Source organism: Ipomoea triloba, chromosome 4 (assembly GCF_003576645.1).
Source record: "Ipomoea triloba cultivar NCNSP0323 chromosome 4, ASM357664v1".
NCBI classification, from domain to species: domain Eukaryota; kingdom Viridiplantae; phylum Streptophyta; class Magnoliopsida; order Solanales; family Convolvulaceae; genus Ipomoea; species Ipomoea triloba.
The window spans coordinates 30,813,984-30,830,814 of record NC_044919.1 but is presented as its reverse complement, the minus strand read 5'-3'; the positions used below and the strand labels follow the sequence as shown (position 1 = coordinate 30,830,814).

Below are 16,831 nucleotides of genomic sequence, written 5' to 3'. Positions count from 1 at the left end.
GACCAATTTTTTACTCGTCAGTAGCATAGTTACACTCACACATCTAAGTCAGGGAAACGTCAGTAGCATAGTTACACTCACACATCTAAGTCAGGGAAAATCAGGTGTGAGTCCAATCCTTCCAGCAACTATCTTTGAACCTCCAGGTGTGAGTCCAATCCTTCCAGCAACTATCTTTGAACCTCAAATTTGATATAGCCTAAAGGGCGAAGGAAATCAATATATAATGTTTCAAAGAGGGGCATGATAATATTATATGTTAGTGCCTCAAAATTTGTTCTGCACAAACTGAATGTGGAGAGTATATGCAAGTTAACCTCTTTGTGCTGTGATGGGTTTGAAGATGAAACCACAGACCAAGAGACATGTTTAGTGCGCTGTTCCAAAGCCATCAGGTTCTGTACGGAGTGGATTTGGTTCGTAGCCAGCAAGACTTCGTTCCCTGTGTAGCAGCCGAGAAAATGGTACCATGAACAGATTGAACAATCATGAATTCTTAAAATGTGTTCCAGAGAAAACGGTGCCATGAACAGATTGAACAGCTATGAATTCTTAAATGTGTTCCAGTAAGATTTATGGCACAGAACAAACAGCCATTACACAGATGGAGCTAGAGATGGAAGAAATGAAGGTTCGGAAAAGATGTAAAGAACTTACTTTAAGAGTGTCCTCCTTCAACAATTCCAGGGACTCAGCGAGCTCTACTTGTTGTGATGCTGTTGCAAGGAGTGCCTAAAATACGAATGAGTTAGATGCAAGCAAGAAAGGACAATTCATCAATTGCAGATCTGAATGAGGATAGGTTCTTACTTTCTTTGTCCTTTGCAAATCATGTTCAATTGACTTGATGCGGTTCATTGAATCTAGCAGCATGTGGTCCTTTTCTGGAGGAATTTCCGTAGGTTTGTTTAACAGTTCAGCAACTGCCTTTTCTAACTGTTGCAGCCTCTCACAGCAGGGATGAAGGAGGTCCACTTTTTTAGGGGATGATATGTTTTGTTCTTGAGGACTAATATCAGGTGCATTCGACCTCTGCTCGTTATCTGCTGTTCTGTTCAAGTTATTCTTCACATACACTCCACCAATTCTGTGTCGGAAAATGTATATCCATCCAAGTAATCTGAATAGGATGTTGACCAATAATTTCAAGATTGATTTCTCTTGAACTTGTGTATTACCATAGGTCAAATCTGTTGCAAATGAAAATAGCATTTTAATATGAGAAAAATAACATCCTTTTTAAAGACAGATAGCTAACGGCGTGACACCACGTTAGGGAGTGAACATTATGTAGTGACTTTAATAAGGGAAAATAGGGCAATCCCAACCAAGTTGGTCAGGCTGTTGGCTTGGTGACCCAAGGTTCCAACTTCCAAGTTTGACCCCCAATGGCCAATGGGGTAGCCTATTGGTCTTCTTTGTTTGAACCAGTCAAGGTATGGGCAACCTAGACTACTTTACTTTCTTGTAGTCCTTTACCGACTAGGGCCATAAGGCGGGATTAGGGTAGTGGATGAGGGTTTCCCTCGCCATCCCAAAAAAAAAAAAAAANCACATCTAAGTCAGGGAAAATCAGGTGTGAGTCCAATCCTTCCAGCAACTATCTTTGAACCTCAAATTTGATATAGCCTAAAGGGCGAAGGAAATCAATATATAATGTTTCAAAGAGGGGCATGATAATATTATATGTTAGTGCCTCAAAATTTGTTCTGCACAAACTGAATGTGGAGAGTATATGCAAGTTAACCTCTTTGTGCTGTGATGGGTTTGAAGATGAAACCACAGACCAAGAGACATGTTTAGTGCGCTGTTCCAAAGCCATCAGGTTCTGTACGGAGTGGATTTGGTTCGTAGCCAGCAAGACTTCGTTCCCTGTGTAGCAGCCGAGAAAATGGTACCATGAACAGATTGAACAATCATGAATTCTTAAAATGTGTTCCAGAGAAAACGGTGCCATGAACAGATTGAACAGCTATGAATTCTTAAATGTGTTCCAGTAAGATTTATGGCACAGAACAAACAGCCATTACACAGATGGAGCTAGAGATGGAAGAAATGAAGGTTCGGAAAAGATGTAAAGAACTTACTTTAAGAGTGTCCTCCTTCAACAATTCCAGGGACTCAGCGAGCTCTACTTGTTGTGATGCTGTTGCAAGGAGTGCCTAAAATACGAATGAGTTAGATGCAAGCAAGAAAGGACAATTCATCAATTGCAGATCTGAATGAGGATAGGTTCTTACTTTCTTTGTCCTTTGCAAATCATGTTCAATTGACTTGATGCGGTTCATTGAATCTAGCAGCATGTGGTCCTTTTCTGGAGGAATTTCCGTAGGTTTGTTTAACAGTTCAGCAACTGCCTTTTCTAACTGTTGCAGCCTCTCACAGCAGGGATGAAGGAGGTCCACTTTTTTAGGGGATGATATGTTTTGTTCTTGAGGACTAATATCAGGTGCATTCGACCTCTGCTCGTTATCTGCTGTTCTGTTCAAGTTATTCTTCACATACACTCCACCAATTCTGTGTCGGAAAATGTATATCCATCCAAGTAATCTGAATAGGATGTTGACCAATAATTTCAAGATTGATTTCTCTTGAACTTGTGTATTACCATAGGTCAAATCTGTTGCAAATGAAAATAGCATTTTAATATGAGAAAAATAACATCCTTTTTAAAGACAGATAGCTAACGGCGTGACACCACGTTAGGGAGTGAACATTATGTAGTGACTTTAATAAGGGAAAATAGGGCAATCCCAACCAAGTTGGTCAGGCTGTTGGCTTGGTGACCCAAGGTTCCAACTTCCAAGTTTGACCCCCAATGGCCAATGGGGTAGCCTATTGGTCTTCTTTGTTTGAACCAGTCAAGGTATGGGCAACCTAGACTACTTTACTTTCTTGTAGTCCTTTACCGACTAGGGCCATAAGGCGGGATTAGGGTAGTGGATGAGGGTTTCCCTCGCCATCCCAAAAAAAAAAAAAAAGAAAAAAAAAACAGGGAAAATAGCATTTTTCTAATAGTAATCATATGCAACTATAATTGTTAATGGTTGTGGTGCATAACAATGATACTGAAGAAAGAACCAATCCTACTACTTACTTGAAGAGCTAATACTTTCAACTCTACTCCCATCATCCAGTTGTTCAACTATCCTGCAAAGAGATTCAGGTCTCCTTTCGGTTTCCTGGGAATTAAAGTTGGGAACATCATTACATTAAATGACGAAAGAAGCCATATGTTCTAAAATAAAGTGGATACGTGAAAGAATCAGACTCCCTAAATGTGGACATTTAGAACGCACATCTGGTTGGAGAAAGAGGTAATTTCTCTTCATATATATATAGAGAAAGAGATGCATGATAAATGTTCAAAAGAATTCACAACCATGATTGCTTTAGAACAACTTCCAACTGCTAAATAACTATCACGGGCAGTCAGTTGGAACTACTGTATTGGCAGAATTCATTCATTAATACCTAAAATAAGCTTAGAAAATTTTGCAACCATGGTGGATGTATAACAAATCTTGTAACACCCAACTGTGGAAAAACTATTGCTGGTGTTGGTAACTTCATATCCTTAGGTCAATATCCGAATATAGTTCCGTTTAGTTCTAACTTCATTTTCCTCTAATCTTGTAGGTAAATAGAGAAAGGTGAGAAAACTGGCAAATATTTAACAGTAAGTAGAGTAAATAGCATTGACATTTACTTTGTTAATAGAATGTTGGATTGACTTCTTGCCACTGTAAGCATAAAACCCCACATCTGCCCCGGGTTCAGCACAACCGATGTCGCTATTTAGTAACTGTTCAAAGAAGCAAAGTTTCAGACTGCTTGGAAGGTAATTGGAATGTGTAACTTTAATAAGCTAATCACTAAAAAATTTTCTTACTGTTATAGAAAGTGGCTTGATTTCTACATCACTGTCGGAGAAACTACCAAGTTTCCTAAAAATTGTTTCCCCTTGTAAAGCAGATACCAGCTGCAAGGGATGGAAAGCATAAGAAATCAAGTGTGTTACAAATCAAGTAAATATTTTGAAGCCTATGATTGGATGGTAGTGAACAAACCTTCATCAATTCTGGATCATTCCAAGGTCCCTTGTCAGATCTCATACACCCACCTTCATTTTGACACACACAAGTTCCTCCAAGAAAATCTGGCAATTGGCTGCTCAAAACCAAAAAAAAAAAAAAAAAAAATAGAAACGGGAACCTTAAAACACAAGTTTTTATTTTTATTTTTATTTTTATTTTTATCTGTGAAAAGTTAAAACACTTGTATCTTTACTGATACTAAGAAATGCTAATACTCACTTAGGGTCTATGATTTCCAGTAATTTGCTCTGGAATTTGCTCCCTAAGACCTGTAAGTGCATTGAAAGCCATGCTATTAGTTCTCTGTTCATTGTGGTCCTAGGTACAAAACCATTTACAGTAAATATTCTTTTACATGTATCTTCGCAGTTGTCCGTGGATCAAGAAAACCTTTTGCAGTGTTCCATAGCAATCTAAATCCACTTCCAGCGTTGACAATGAACATCTGGTTTAATGTCTGCAGAAAGTGAGATCAGATTAACAGTTAGAATAAAGAGACATAGGAAAGTAAACATCAGTGGTTTGCATCATTTTACACAAAAAATGATAATAGAGGCACCTCAGGATAGTTATCACCATCGATTTTTTGCATGCGCATGACTAGATCATGTGCTAGCTTTCCAAAACTTCTCCAGTTCTGAATGTTTTCAGAAGGGGAAAAAAAGTGAGAGACTGAGAATAATATAAATGCAACAGATAGGAACAGTTGACAGCAACAATACAAACCATCCCGTGGACATCAAGGATTGTGGTTGAAGAATCTATATGCCTCTTTGCTGCAATTGAACATGCTGGAAACTTCTCAGCAAATACCTTTTCAAACCCTTGAATGTGATACTTCAAGAACCGGTCAATTGTTGTGACATTCATAAGCTTACTAGGTTCAATTTTGCCAAGTCTTTCTATATAGACAGGCCGCCCCCCTTTATCTACACCATGGTAACCATGAGGATAGTAACGCTGAACTTCTTGAAATTCATCATAGATAAAATCCTAAACATTTTTATTCCCACAAAGCATTAATCAGAAGCAACCTTGATCAATTATAAGTTATCTGCATATATATGTACTGTGTGAAAACACACTCAGTAAAACAACTGTCATAGGTAAAATCTAAAATGTCAATCTCATTAATTGAAACAATTGGAAACTACAACTCCAAAGATGTCTAAACTTAATCTACTAAAACTTGCAAAACAATCTTCATAAACACCAAAAAAAAAAAAATTAAAAAAATTAAAAAAAAAAAAAAAAAAACAGAATCTATCATATTAGGAAACCATTATAAGGTAAACTGTCCATAAATAATAACCATATGAAGAACAGCAAAATGTTGGCACATGATGATGCACGACGTTACCTGTATAATAGTGTCTACTCCATTTTCTTTCCTCCAGTTGAGCATATCAGCCCACATTTGGATTGTCTTATCAAGATCAAACTTCCTTGCTTTTAGAAATCTGTAACAATGGCCATGTAGTTTATAACCAAAAAGGAGGAGGGATCAAACAAAGAATAACAGCAGATTTCCTCTTTATGGAGACATAAAGCATCATCAATGACATTCTAGATAGACATATATATGTGCAGCACAGATAATAATGATTCATACACTTCAGAGGAGGTTCTTTGAGTACTGCTGATTGAATAGAAACACACCAAACCCAGAACCAGTGAGCTTAGTAGGTTGCAGGTTGACCAATCAACCAGCTCAACTGGGTAAGTTCAGAAATGCCATCAATAAAGTGGAAGTCATGAATTCAGGTAAAACAGTCTCTTACCTTTCCATTAACCCCTAAAGTTACAACAATGCCATAGACAAAGAATCAGACGTTATCAAAACATTTTAGAACATCCATTAAGGGTTTGATCATCCAACTACAAAGATTATAATTCAGTGAGCAAAGCTCCCATGCCATGTGGGATCTATGAAGGAAGGTCTACATGTTTCTACCACTACTTTTAAAGAGTTGCTTCCAAGGCTTAAACCCATTACGTAATGGTAATTCGCAGGAGCACTTAGCCATACACCTAGCTGAACCTCGTATTGAGATTCAGGCTTTACTCAATTTGAGTACTAAAGTTCATAATCATCAGAGAACAAGGCCATCCAAATGGAACACAGTGTCTGTATATATCTACTAGTATTTACTCCATCTCTGCACAGACTTGATGGAAAGACAGAGTGTTATGAGGAACAAAAAAAAAAATCCATAATATGGTTGTTGACACAAAAGTGATAACTAGTGCACGATTGTATGAACTGACAAATTGCACCCGTGAAGTCAATTTTCACAAATCACGCTGTGCGTTGACAATTTATGGACTCATTATCATGGTGTTCGTAGCAATAATGATGTCACTTTTATAGCTTGACTTCAAGAACAAAAGATTATTGTAATGAGTGCATTTTGCACTTTTGCCAAAGTGGAAGTACAATTACTAGGGAAGTATCAGTAGCTCTCTCCCTTCATTTCACTAAACCCACAAATAAAGAAAGGGGTGGGGGAAGCTCTCTGTTTCAGATTTAAGCTTGCCCAGGAACCACAGTGAGATATTATACTATTATGGCACCATCTGTGTATGAATCTGGAAATAGTAAACAGTGATTGTTTTCCACATTGGCAATCAAAAGTTGGCCACTCGTCCATAGACAAATGCAATCCAGTAAAGTGGCAACGCCTAAGGTGTTTACCTCAGCAGAGTTGATGATAGAACAAAAAGCACTATATCCAACCACATGACTTTTGTGTTCCATCAAATTAAAGAGTGCTTCCATTTTAGAATAAACAGTTGAAAAGGTACTGTCGGACAAAGAAATTTACCTCAGCATTGTATGATAGTCATCATGGCGAGTTGGAAGAAGATCCTTTTCAATCAAGACCTGACGAAATGTATTGACTGCCTCTTCTTCCTTCTCATCCCGAAAATCATCAGTTGAAATGGATGCAAATCGACAATGAGCAACACGCCTACTGCGTTTCCTGAGAGTATGCGTGAGCCTTGTGGAAGCACTCATCGCCTTCTTCTTCAAAGATCTGATCCTAGTTCTCCTTTTCTCGTCCTCAGAGATCTCAAAATCAGATCTTTTGTCCCTATCCTCTTCCTGAGCTAAGACAATTTCTGGAAGAAAAAAATAATAACCAAATAAACAAAAACCCAAAACTCATTCAACCACGACAAACAACTCCGGTCCTTCCAAAGTAACTCCATCAAAATCTTCTGAAATATATGAGAAATTACCTGGCATTGTGCTGCAAATTCAATACTCGGTCATATATTACCTCTGCAAACACCAACAGAAAAAATAAAATCAAAACCAAACGCCGGCCGACACAATTTTCAGATCTTGCAGGGACTCATTATGAAGAAACGGTCAAAATCAACAAACAGAGAAAACAGAATCAAGAGCATTTAATATTCAGGGTTCTCATTCAGCATTTTTACATGATCAGAAATTACAAATCAGGCAATTCAGCTCTTCGCGGCGTGTACCTTACGGAGCAAAGCCTCATTCACACGATGTAGCTGATCAATATAAATTCTCTCTCTCTCTCTCCCTCTCTCTCTCCTCTGCAATATATACATACATATATATATACGATTCCTGTATCAGCGGCAGCGTAGCTAACTTTGCTTTCGACTCACTCTCTCTCTCTCTCTCTCTCTCTAAAATTACAATACCCGTGAAAACGTGGAGTACGTTACTTTCCGTTTACGAGGACGGTTTCTCTCTCTAAAGCAGAAAAGAATAATAGTACAAAAAGGCTACCAGATCTGTGGCCGCGGCGGTGGGGTATACTCGCCGGTACGTAACGGGGAGTAGGTTAGGCAACGAGCGCAGAAACGGAAAACGGAGGAGCTAGTAGTAGCGTAGGGCGGCGGAGGCGGAGAGTTTAACTCCGTTAGGGATGCCCTGCTTTGGCGCCATCTGTGTTGGGAGATGCTCTCCTGACTTTTCCAACCAATTGTAACGTCGCCGTCATTCTTTTAACGGCACAAAGCTGCCAACTTTTTCACGAGTCAGAATGAAAAATTCCCTACAAACCAAATATTAAGCTCAGATTTTTAGATTTTGGCATATATTCGTATTTGTTGTCCTCCCTGCCTCGTTTACTAATTACCATAAAAAAAATATAGATATATTTTGTTGGACAAACAAAATCCATAATTACTATAGAATGATATGTTTTTTTTTTATGATATGTTTATTCATATAATCATACGTAATATCTCGTAAATCATGAAAAAAATATTTAAAAGATTTTGTGAAAATGTGAGATATTTAGATAAGATTTTTTTTTTGACAAATGTACTATTCAAATGTACTCATGGAAATTTTATTTAAAAAATGAAATATTATTTCAAGACATTTAATAAGGTAATTATACTTGGTAAGGAAAATTGGAAAAAGCATATGAATCTACAGATGATTTTGATGAATTTACAGGATTTGAGTTTTGACTTTCTAGAAGTTTTTAATAATCTACTCCTTAGCCCTCCCTACTTAAGATTTATTGTAAAATTTAAAGAATAATGTTCACTTTTGACCCATTATTTGTATCTCATGATATTTCACTCTCTAAGTTTTATTTTGCATTTCTTTTTTACAAATGATTATATCTTTTTGTTTTGTCAATTTCAATCCGTCTTACCACTGAATAAGTGAAAACATGTTACAATTTGTCAAAATATTAGCATATGAGAATAATTGAAGATATTTGGTTGTTCGTTCAGTCTAAAAAGTAAAAAAAAGATTAAATTTGTCCTCTTTGGGTCGTTTTTTTTTTTTTTTTTTTTTTGAGAAATCTTTGGGTCGTTATATACTTATATCCGTACAATGTGAATAAGAAATAGAGGCAATGTTTTTGCGACATTGCTCATCTAGTTGACTAATTCAAAGAAAAGTAAAAAATCTATTTCGCTATTAGTCACATAGTGCATGGTTCTATTCATACCAAAGAATTAGTGTACAAGTACAGATTTGATATTTTTGTAAGCAATAGTATACAAACACTTTAAAAAATATACAGTAGATCGTTAAAGCACATAGAATAATTTACCAAATCCAACAACACTCCAAGTGTTTTAAGAAATAGAGGCAATGCACAAAAAAAAAAGTTATTATTTTGTATATTTTCTCTTGATTAATAATTCATTTGCAAGTCTAAACAAACAAAAAAAACGCCTCTTAGCTATTCTCGTGTGACTTTTAACGAGTTTTCACTGAATTATAGACTAAAGAGAGTAAAAGTAACAAAAATAAAATACGTAAAGTAAAAGTGTCATGATATATACAAATCACATGATAAAAAACAAGCTATTACATATAAATAAATTTTACTCGATGCATATACTACGTATTTGGATAGTGACAGTGAAATGTCATGATATACAAATGATATGATAAAAAGCGAGCAATTACATAAAAATGCATTTTACTCGATGCATATATTTGGCAATCATTATTCCATGAATTATGGTCTACACATTTGCGTGAACCATAAATAAAATGTACATTTTTAGTAAAGTACATTATTTGAAAGTACATGATTTGTTATATATTATTAAATAATGTACATTCAGTATATAATTAATGTAATTTTAATATATTAAAAAGGAATAAGGGTCAAATAGGCCACTGAACTACACACGAAACTGCAATTAGGTCATTGAACTCAAAAACAGTGCAATTGGGTCCCTGAACTACACAAATCCATGCAAATTAACCCAAAGTGACTTGTTTGACTTGATCTTCTGGTTACCAACTTTTAAAATAATATTTTAAAATAATTTTAATTTAATTAATTAATTAAAATTAAATTTAAAATTAAAAAAAAAAAGGACCCAATTGACTTGTTCCTATTTTTTTAATTTTAATTTTAATTAATTAATTAATTTAAAATTATTTTAAAATATTATTTTAAAAGTTGGTAACCGGAAGATCAAGTTAACAAGTCACTTTGGGTTAATTTGCATGAATTTGTGTAGTTCAGGGACCCAATTGCATTGCTTTTGAGTTCGATGGCCTAATTGCAGTTTTGTGTGTAGTTCGGTGGCCTATTTGACCCTTATTCCTATTTAAAATATATATTATATTTATGGTCCACATAGTTATATGGACTATGATCCACACAATAATTTGCCTATATCCGGATGGTGAATTTATCGTGGGCAAATATTCAAAATAAAACTACTGTTGGGCGTGTAACTATTAATTACTAATAATGTAGGAATGCGGAGGCAATTAGAAGTGCCTAATATAGGTACCTATAAGCCTATGATCCCAAAAATGTATCAACTTGATTAACGCCACGTCAAGGGGCATAGGATGGGGCCCATTTCATAGCTAATTCTGACATGATTTTCCCATATTTAGGTTAAGGAAGTAAAATACAAAAATTAGTCCTTCCAATCCATTCATTAATCCATGGTGTATCGCATTAATTATGACATAATGTGTAACAAACCTTTTCCGCACATGGTGTGGGTGTCACTCTAATTATAAAAGTAGAATTGGCTGCCTCATTGTATCATAAATGGAATATTTTTCAATGTGTTTGTGAAACCCATCAAAAAAGGTAATATTATATATACTTTCAAATTATATTTTATACTTACGTGCCCGTGACACATAAATTGTATTACTCTCTATCTTGTTTATTTATAAAATCAAGGTATGTATGTGAGATTTTTACTCTATAGGAGTCCATATATAATTTTTCATTGGATTAGTACAGTGATCTCGAGTATCGAGTCTAACTTGAAGTATATATAAAGGTGTGTTCAAATGAGAACAACACTCCATAAAAAATGATGTATGATTTCAGTTGTTCATCAGAATTTATCAATTGTTAAGGATTTTAGTAAACACACACACACACATATTAATTTTATAATTATTGTAAATATTTAAATTTATAATATTTATAAACTGACTAGTCATTTTTCTATATTTTCAATATTTAATTTACCTGCATAAATGGGTTATATCAGTCCTCACTTTTCGTTTAAACTTATTTTCATCTGACCTTCTCCTAGATTTTAGTAATGAAAGGAAGTAATCATATGGCACGTACCAAATTTAGGTGATCCATGATAGCATCCATCATATATTCTATTGCTTTAAGTACTCCATCAGTAATATATACACTATACTACTTTTCATTATGGCAGTTGGCACAGAGAATTAGCAAAGCGTGTACAATAATTGTGGTAATAGGAATATATGCAATATATAGGCACAATTATTGTGGCGGAAATCGATCAAACAGAGCGGTCAAAACGCACGATCATATCGACAAGCAACCTCTAGGAGCAATTGGTGGTGATGATTTTGTGAGTATAAAGCCCTCGCCTTCTGACCCTAGCCGGCAAAGGACCACAAGGAGGTAAACCAGCCTAGATTACTCATAGCTGACAAGTTCAAACCCAAGGACTTGAGGTTCGAACCCACGACCTCTCGGCTGCAGGTGTAACTCTCTTACCACTTGGGCTGTCCTTACGGGCTAAATCATGTATATAAATATAGAACGAAAGGACCATAAATTATGTATGAAAATATAGAACGAATGGAGGAAAATAATAATATTATTGCTTGAGGCGTGAAGCTTAAAATACTAAAATAGTACATGAGATACTAACCCAAATAATAAGCAAATAATACAAGACTATAAATAATAATGTTACTACTAGGGTCACACTTGTGTGAGACCGTCTCACGGATCCTTATTCGTGAGACGGTCTCACACAAGTTTTTGCCTTACTACTAAGGATTGAACCCTAATGTTTGGGTTGAAGGTTAGGGCCACAAACCACTGAACAAGGGTGATTGAGTGAACCAATGGATGATCTTCAAGGGGAGGCAAGAGTATCTTATATATTGTTGAAACTTTTCGGATGACTGACAAATTTCTGCCATCGGCTTACCTTCAATATTGACCATACATGTGTTCTCACTACCTGGATGTCAATGATTTTCATACGGATAAATAGACTCTCATACCTTTTTGTAATTTGTATGTAATATTTTAAGTTGCTTGGGATTGGTGCTTAGATTGTTATGTTAAAGGTCATAGGTTTAAATCTTGCTAGTTGAACTTTGTTAATATTTTGCTTCTTTTCACACCCCTTTCAACTTCTTAATGTTCTAATACTTTTGGCAAGTCAAGTAATGCTTGCGGTCTACTCAATTTGCATCATTCCTGGCCACCTCAATAATAGTTTTGGCATAGAATATACATGGGAGGGATCTCTCATACGTATTCTCGTATGGTCACACTTGTGTGAGACCGTCTCACGGATCCTTATTCGTGAGACGGGTCGGGTCGGGTCAAAGCACCATGTAAATGTCATACTTATATGTGCAAATGTCATACTTATATGCTCAAATATAACACTAATCAAGAATATAATTTTTGTTACTTATAAGAGAAAAAATAATACAGTTTTCATAATAAGTAATGTTGACAAGTGCCCCTTACTTATAAGGGCAAATATAATACTTTTGAGGAAAATGTAATACTTTTAAATCGAAATGTAAAAATATTGTATTTTCCCATAAAAGTATTACATTTACTCTTATAAGTAACAAAAATTTTATTCCAGATAAATATTACATTTGAGCATATAAGTATGACATTTGTGCATATAAGTGTTACATTTGCATCTTGATCCAACTCGACCCGACCCGTCTCATGGTGAGACGGTCTCACACAAGTTTTTGCCATTCTCGTAACGGCACTAATTGACTAATTGTGTGGTTCAATGAGGTGTGGCTGCAAACGCTGTTATTCTTAGCTTTAGTAAAGGATACGGCATGAATGCATGCCACTACAAAATAAGAAAAAAATTCTACAATACTAAATTTTATCTGGTTAGTGACTGATTAACCAATTCATAAGAAGTGAATAGTTTAACTTTGCTATCAACCTCAAGATGTAACGTTTGATTATGGCCAAGGTATGTAATTGGAGCAGTTATGAACAATGGTGTACAATTGTGCAATTATTATATTTTAGATGGAACTATTTAAAGAGTAATGTTAGGTACTGATAGCGTAAATGTAAACGGGGTCTACGATTACGCTACGGATACGTGTGTTACGGGTGGTGAGGAATGTCGTTCGGCCGGTCAGACGGTCGGTCTACCGGTCAACGACTGAGCGGTTCGAAGCTATATCGCTCTACGGGTGACGAACAGTAATAAAGAGTAAGCAGGAGAAAGACAATCGGCAAATCACAAGTGTATTAGTGTAGTACTGATGTGTTCCCTTTCCAGTGAGGGGAATGACCCCTCTTTATACAAAGTGGATTCACTATGCACATGGTGTCTGATATGCAAGTGGAGGGCATATGGGCTGTCACTCCGCAAAATGCGCATCGGTTTGCTCGAAGTGGTTGAGTTGCTCGAGGTGATGAAAACACGGATCCCCTATTCCCGAAAAGTTGTCGGTCGTCACATCAAGCAACTGTCGCGCTCGTGAGCCTCCAATCCACAAGGTGTGTTGCTTCCGATCATGCGGCCGACGGACCGGGTGACCGTCGACGGACCGGTTGGGTGACCGTTGACGGACAGGTTGGGTGACCGACGGACAGGTGATTTACGGACTGACTAGTACATGTGCATATTTACCCATCACAAGTCCGCCACTTCTTGAATCTGCGAGAGTCGTCAGGTTCGAGAAGTAGAATGTGCTCCAGGCGGCTAACTTGTTGCGAGTAAAGTCTCCCTGGCTTGAATGCCTTGATAATCCGTGATGAACCCCTCAAGTTTGATTTGAGCAGGAGGGGCGTGATTTACGCGGGTTGCCTCGTTAAAAACCTTAGACTAAGAAAAACCCTTTGGGAAAAAACCTAGCTAAGGGAAAAAGAGTACAACCGAAAGCATAATCACTAAAGACGAGTTTGTCCTGGTTGTTTCCGGTCGTCGAGCGATGGATCATTTAGCGGGTTTTGTTCACATCTTTTCCATGGTTTGGAGATGGTCTTCCCTTGGTGATACCTTGGTCGTTGACGGACCAATCAAGTTTTCCACGGCTGGGGATGAGGAAGGTAGCACATACGAATCACCGAGTGGTTGACTTGACCAGGCGGATCCAGACCAAATGGGGTGATTGTTACCGGTCAGCTGAGTGATTTTTATGATTTGACCACCTGCGTGTATATTTCCTCCAGTTTGATACTTTGGACTTGCCAAGAACAATGCTCCCACTAGTAGTCTTACATGACCCATTAGCCTTTTTGGATCAACCCACTTTCTCAAAAAACCCAAATTTTTTGTATAAATATCCTCCTATCATCTTCACTTCACCATCAAGACATTCCTAAGCTCTCAATCAAGTGTATCATCAATCACCTCCAAAGCTACCAAGACCAAGCAGGTAAAACATTATAACTCTCTTTTTTTTTTTTTTTTTTTTTCGAGATCAGATCTGGAAATCATAGATTTCCAGATCTGATCTCTGCTCCAGTCGCCGGCGACTGGAGCAGAGCCCAGTCGGCGGCGCCAACTGGACGAATCCAGTCGGCGACCGCCGACTGGAGGAAAAAGGCCGGCGACTGCCGACTGGTGCCCAGTCGGCAGTCGTCGGCTTTTTGGGGCGACGTCGAGCAGCCCGCTCGACGTCGACCGAAACGCTCGGTCGACGTCGAGCGGGCTGCTCGACGTCGACCGATCTGGCCGACGTCGAGCGGCCTGCTCGACGTCGACCGGACATGGCCGACGTCGAGCAGGCTGCTCGACGTCGACCGGACATGGCCGACGTCGAGCAGCCTGCTCGACGTCGGCCATCCCCCTCCCCCCTTTTTTTTTTATTTTTTTTTATTTATTCTATTTTTTTTTTTTACAAATAAAAAATAACAATAATACATGCTGCGACTAAAAAACTAAACGCTGCAACTAAAAAAAAAATTGATGCCATTTGTTTTGCCGTTGCTTCTTCGCTATGTTGTTTGTCCGTGGTATGTCACCTACATTCCTTTGCTAATGTAGCATGTCGCAAGACAAAAAATGGTGTATGCGCGACTATGACAGCGATGATGAGGATGTTAGTGCGTATGAGGAATCGAGTAATTCTGACGATGCGCCCCAAGCTCGTTCGCACGTTACCCCGCGATCCAAGCGTTCAAAAATTTCATCAAAGAATTTTGAGGTTCAACTAGGCGAAGGTACCTCCCATAATCCCAAAGAACTCTCAAGAAGTCAAACTGGAGTATCACGTGACTATGTCGACTTGGATTCCGATGGTGCTCGTATCGTTGGAATTGATTTTACCGACAAAGAGGTAGAACAACTCAAGAAGCTAATTGGAAAGGGGATTTCTTACTCAATTGATCGTCGTCCTTCCAACATCATTGATTGCCACCAAAAGAATTGGGTAGGTGTGCATTTTGATTCCTTGAAAGCCGGTTTGCGCATCCCCTTTGACCCGTTCCTTGTTGACTTCGTGAATTATTACGGCATAGTTCCAGGTCAGATAGCACCCAACGCACACCGTATTCTTGCATGCTACCCTCAGATTTGCAAACGTCACCAAGTGCCTTGTACACTAGAACTCTTCAATTTTCTCCATCTGGTAAAGTGCATGGGGAAGAACCATCGCAACGGTTTTGTCATTATCCAATGTCGTGGGACGGCTGGGAAAGTTTCTGACTTGCCTGACAACAACCGTAGATGGAAAGAGAAATTTCTTCGGGTTCGTTTGGATGGTGATCTTCCTTTTAAAAATGAATGGTCTCGTCGGATGCGTAAGTGCGTGGTACCCCCTGAGACTCCAGAGATTCACATTGCTGTTGAGAAGATTAAGTCTGAATGCTATTCTTGGGAGATTTACCACTCCGCAGAGGCTTTTGATGCAGCTCGACTCCCTGCTCCAATTTACGGGGCCCAAGGTTGGATCTTAAACGGTTAGCACATGTCTCCCCTTTTAATCTTTGATTCCTCACACGTTTTGTTATTTCTTATTGACATCCAGGAGCGCCGGATATTGATCCTGAATTAAAGGAACTGCTAGGTGCAGGCGCAAGCGGGAGTAGTCGACCTGGATTGCCAAAGATTATTTTGAAAAAGAAATTTGTACCTCCTACTATCCCCCGTTATGAATTTGGTAGCCCTGGCTTTCCTTCTGCTCCGTTTCCCCCTAAATCACATGGGAAGCGTCCCATAGGTGAGGTTGAAAGTGAGGTGTCGGGGAACGCTTTTGCCACTTGTCCTAACCTCGATGGGGGGTCTCCACTTGTGAGCGCGTTGACCCGCGCACCAGTTGATTTGCGAAAAATGTTCGATTTGTTACTCCAACTGAGTCCTCCACCCTCGGGCATCGCCACTTTGTCCAACGAAAAAGTTGCTGAGCAGCTAGCCCATCACCTAGCTAACGTACTTACTCCAATCATTGAGTTGCTGATCTCTCTTTTCTTCGTTTGGTACTTTCTAAACTGTGGTTTATGATCGTGTTTATGTCAGGTTGCTAGCACAGGCGCCGAGTTGTTCCTGCGATGCCAGCTTACTGCTATAGGATGGGAAAAAGAAACACAATCACTCAGGGCCACCGTGAGGGATCAGGAAAACCAACTCGAATCTCGTCGAGAACAAATATCCCATTTGGACGCCCAACTCTATTCTTTGGGACAGTATCCAAATTCCGATCAGTTTCGTCGAGATGCCATTGCTTATTTCGTATCTCGACCATCCGAGGTGCCCGGTCTGTTGTCTGCTTTATGTCCCTCCGAGGATGC

The 16,831-nt window shown here is 38.2% G+C and overlaps 3 protein-coding genes across 6 annotated transcripts; 1 reads left to right on the top strand and 2 right to left on the bottom strand.

Annotated features, from left to right (window-relative positions):
• Positions 1-57: 57 nt before the first annotated feature.
• On the bottom strand, positions 58-1,822 carry LOC116016152 (phosphatidylinositol/phosphatidylcholine transfer protein SFH9-like). Its single transcript, XM_031256315.1, has 5 exons — positions 1,720-1,822; positions 811-1,190; positions 658-732; positions 183-442; positions 58-140 (listed from the first exon to the last, which is right to left on the bottom strand). Exons 1-4 carry the CDS (start codon positions 1,820-1,822, stop codon positions 392-394), a joined length of 609 nt encoding a protein of 202 aa, XP_031112175.1. The 3' UTR covers positions 58-140; positions 183-391.
• LOC116017787 (phosphatidylinositol/phosphatidylcholine transfer protein SFH9-like) lies at positions 1,555-8,188 on the bottom strand. Of its 4 annotated transcripts, XR_004097965.1 has the most exons (16): positions 7,593-8,188; positions 7,341-7,383; positions 6,923-7,220; positions 5,458-5,557; positions 4,824-5,090; positions 4,657-4,734; positions 4,453-4,554; positions 4,317-4,366; positions 4,071-4,170; positions 3,893-3,982; positions 3,710-3,805; positions 3,098-3,182; positions 2,241-2,620; positions 2,088-2,162; positions 1,748-1,872; positions 1,555-1,629 (listed from the first exon to the last, which is right to left on the bottom strand). XR_004097965.1 is itself a non-coding variant. In XM_031258423.1 (15 exons), exons 2-15 carry the CDS (start codon positions 7,345-7,347, stop codon positions 1,822-1,824), a joined length of 1,779 nt encoding a protein of 592 aa, XP_031114283.1. In that variant the 5' UTR covers positions 7,348-7,383; positions 7,545-8,188; the 3' UTR covers positions 1,592-1,821. The 4 variants fall into 4 exon arrangements, 3 of the variants coding, with proteins under 3 accessions (XP_031114283.1, XP_031114284.1, XP_031114282.1); XM_031258423.1 differs by having other exon boundaries at positions 1,592-1,872; positions 7,545-8,188; XM_031258424.1 differs by having other exon boundaries at positions 1,592-1,872; positions 7,870-8,188.
• A 6,207-nt stretch (positions 8,189-14,395) lies between these two features.
• On the top strand, positions 14,396-16,356 carry LOC116017791. The gene is made up of 2 exons (XM_031258427.1): positions 14,396-14,478; positions 15,090-16,356. The coding sequence occupies exon 2, from the start codon at positions 15,091-15,093 to the stop codon at positions 16,006-16,008; it is 918 nt and encodes a 305-aa protein (XP_031114287.1). The 5' UTR covers positions 14,396-14,478; position 15,090; the 3' UTR covers positions 16,009-16,356.
• The last annotated feature ends 475 nt before the right edge of the window (positions 16,357-16,831 follow it).

Excerpts from the sequence above, each read along its gene's own strand:
- LOC116017787 (XM_031258423.1), bottom strand. Across the intron at positions 4,555-4,656 it reads ATGGTGATAACTATCCTGAG|ACATTAAACCAGATGTTCAT; the intron begins GTGCCTCTATTA and ends CACTTTCTGCAG. Across the intron at positions 3,983-4,070 it reads ATGATCCAGAATTGATGAAG|CTGGTATCTGCTTTACAAGG; the intron begins GTTTGTTCACTA and ends CATCCCTTGCAG.
- LOC116017791 (XM_031258427.1), top strand. The coding sequence starts at position 15,091 with ATGTCGCAAGACAAAAAATGGTGTATGCGCGACTATGACAGCGATGAT.
- LOC116016152 (XM_031256315.1), bottom strand. The coding sequence starts at position 1,822 with ATGGCTTTGGAACAGCGCACTAAACATGTCTCTTGGTCTGTGGTTTCA. Across the intron at positions 1,191-1,719 it reads GCATATACTCTCCACATTCA|ATTTGACCTATGGTAATACA; the intron begins GTTTGTGCAGAA and ends CATTTGCAACAG. Across the intron at positions 733-810 it reads ATTTGCAAAGGACAAAGAAA|GCACTCCTTGCAACAGCATC; the intron begins GTAAGAACCTAT and ends TTCGTATTTTAG.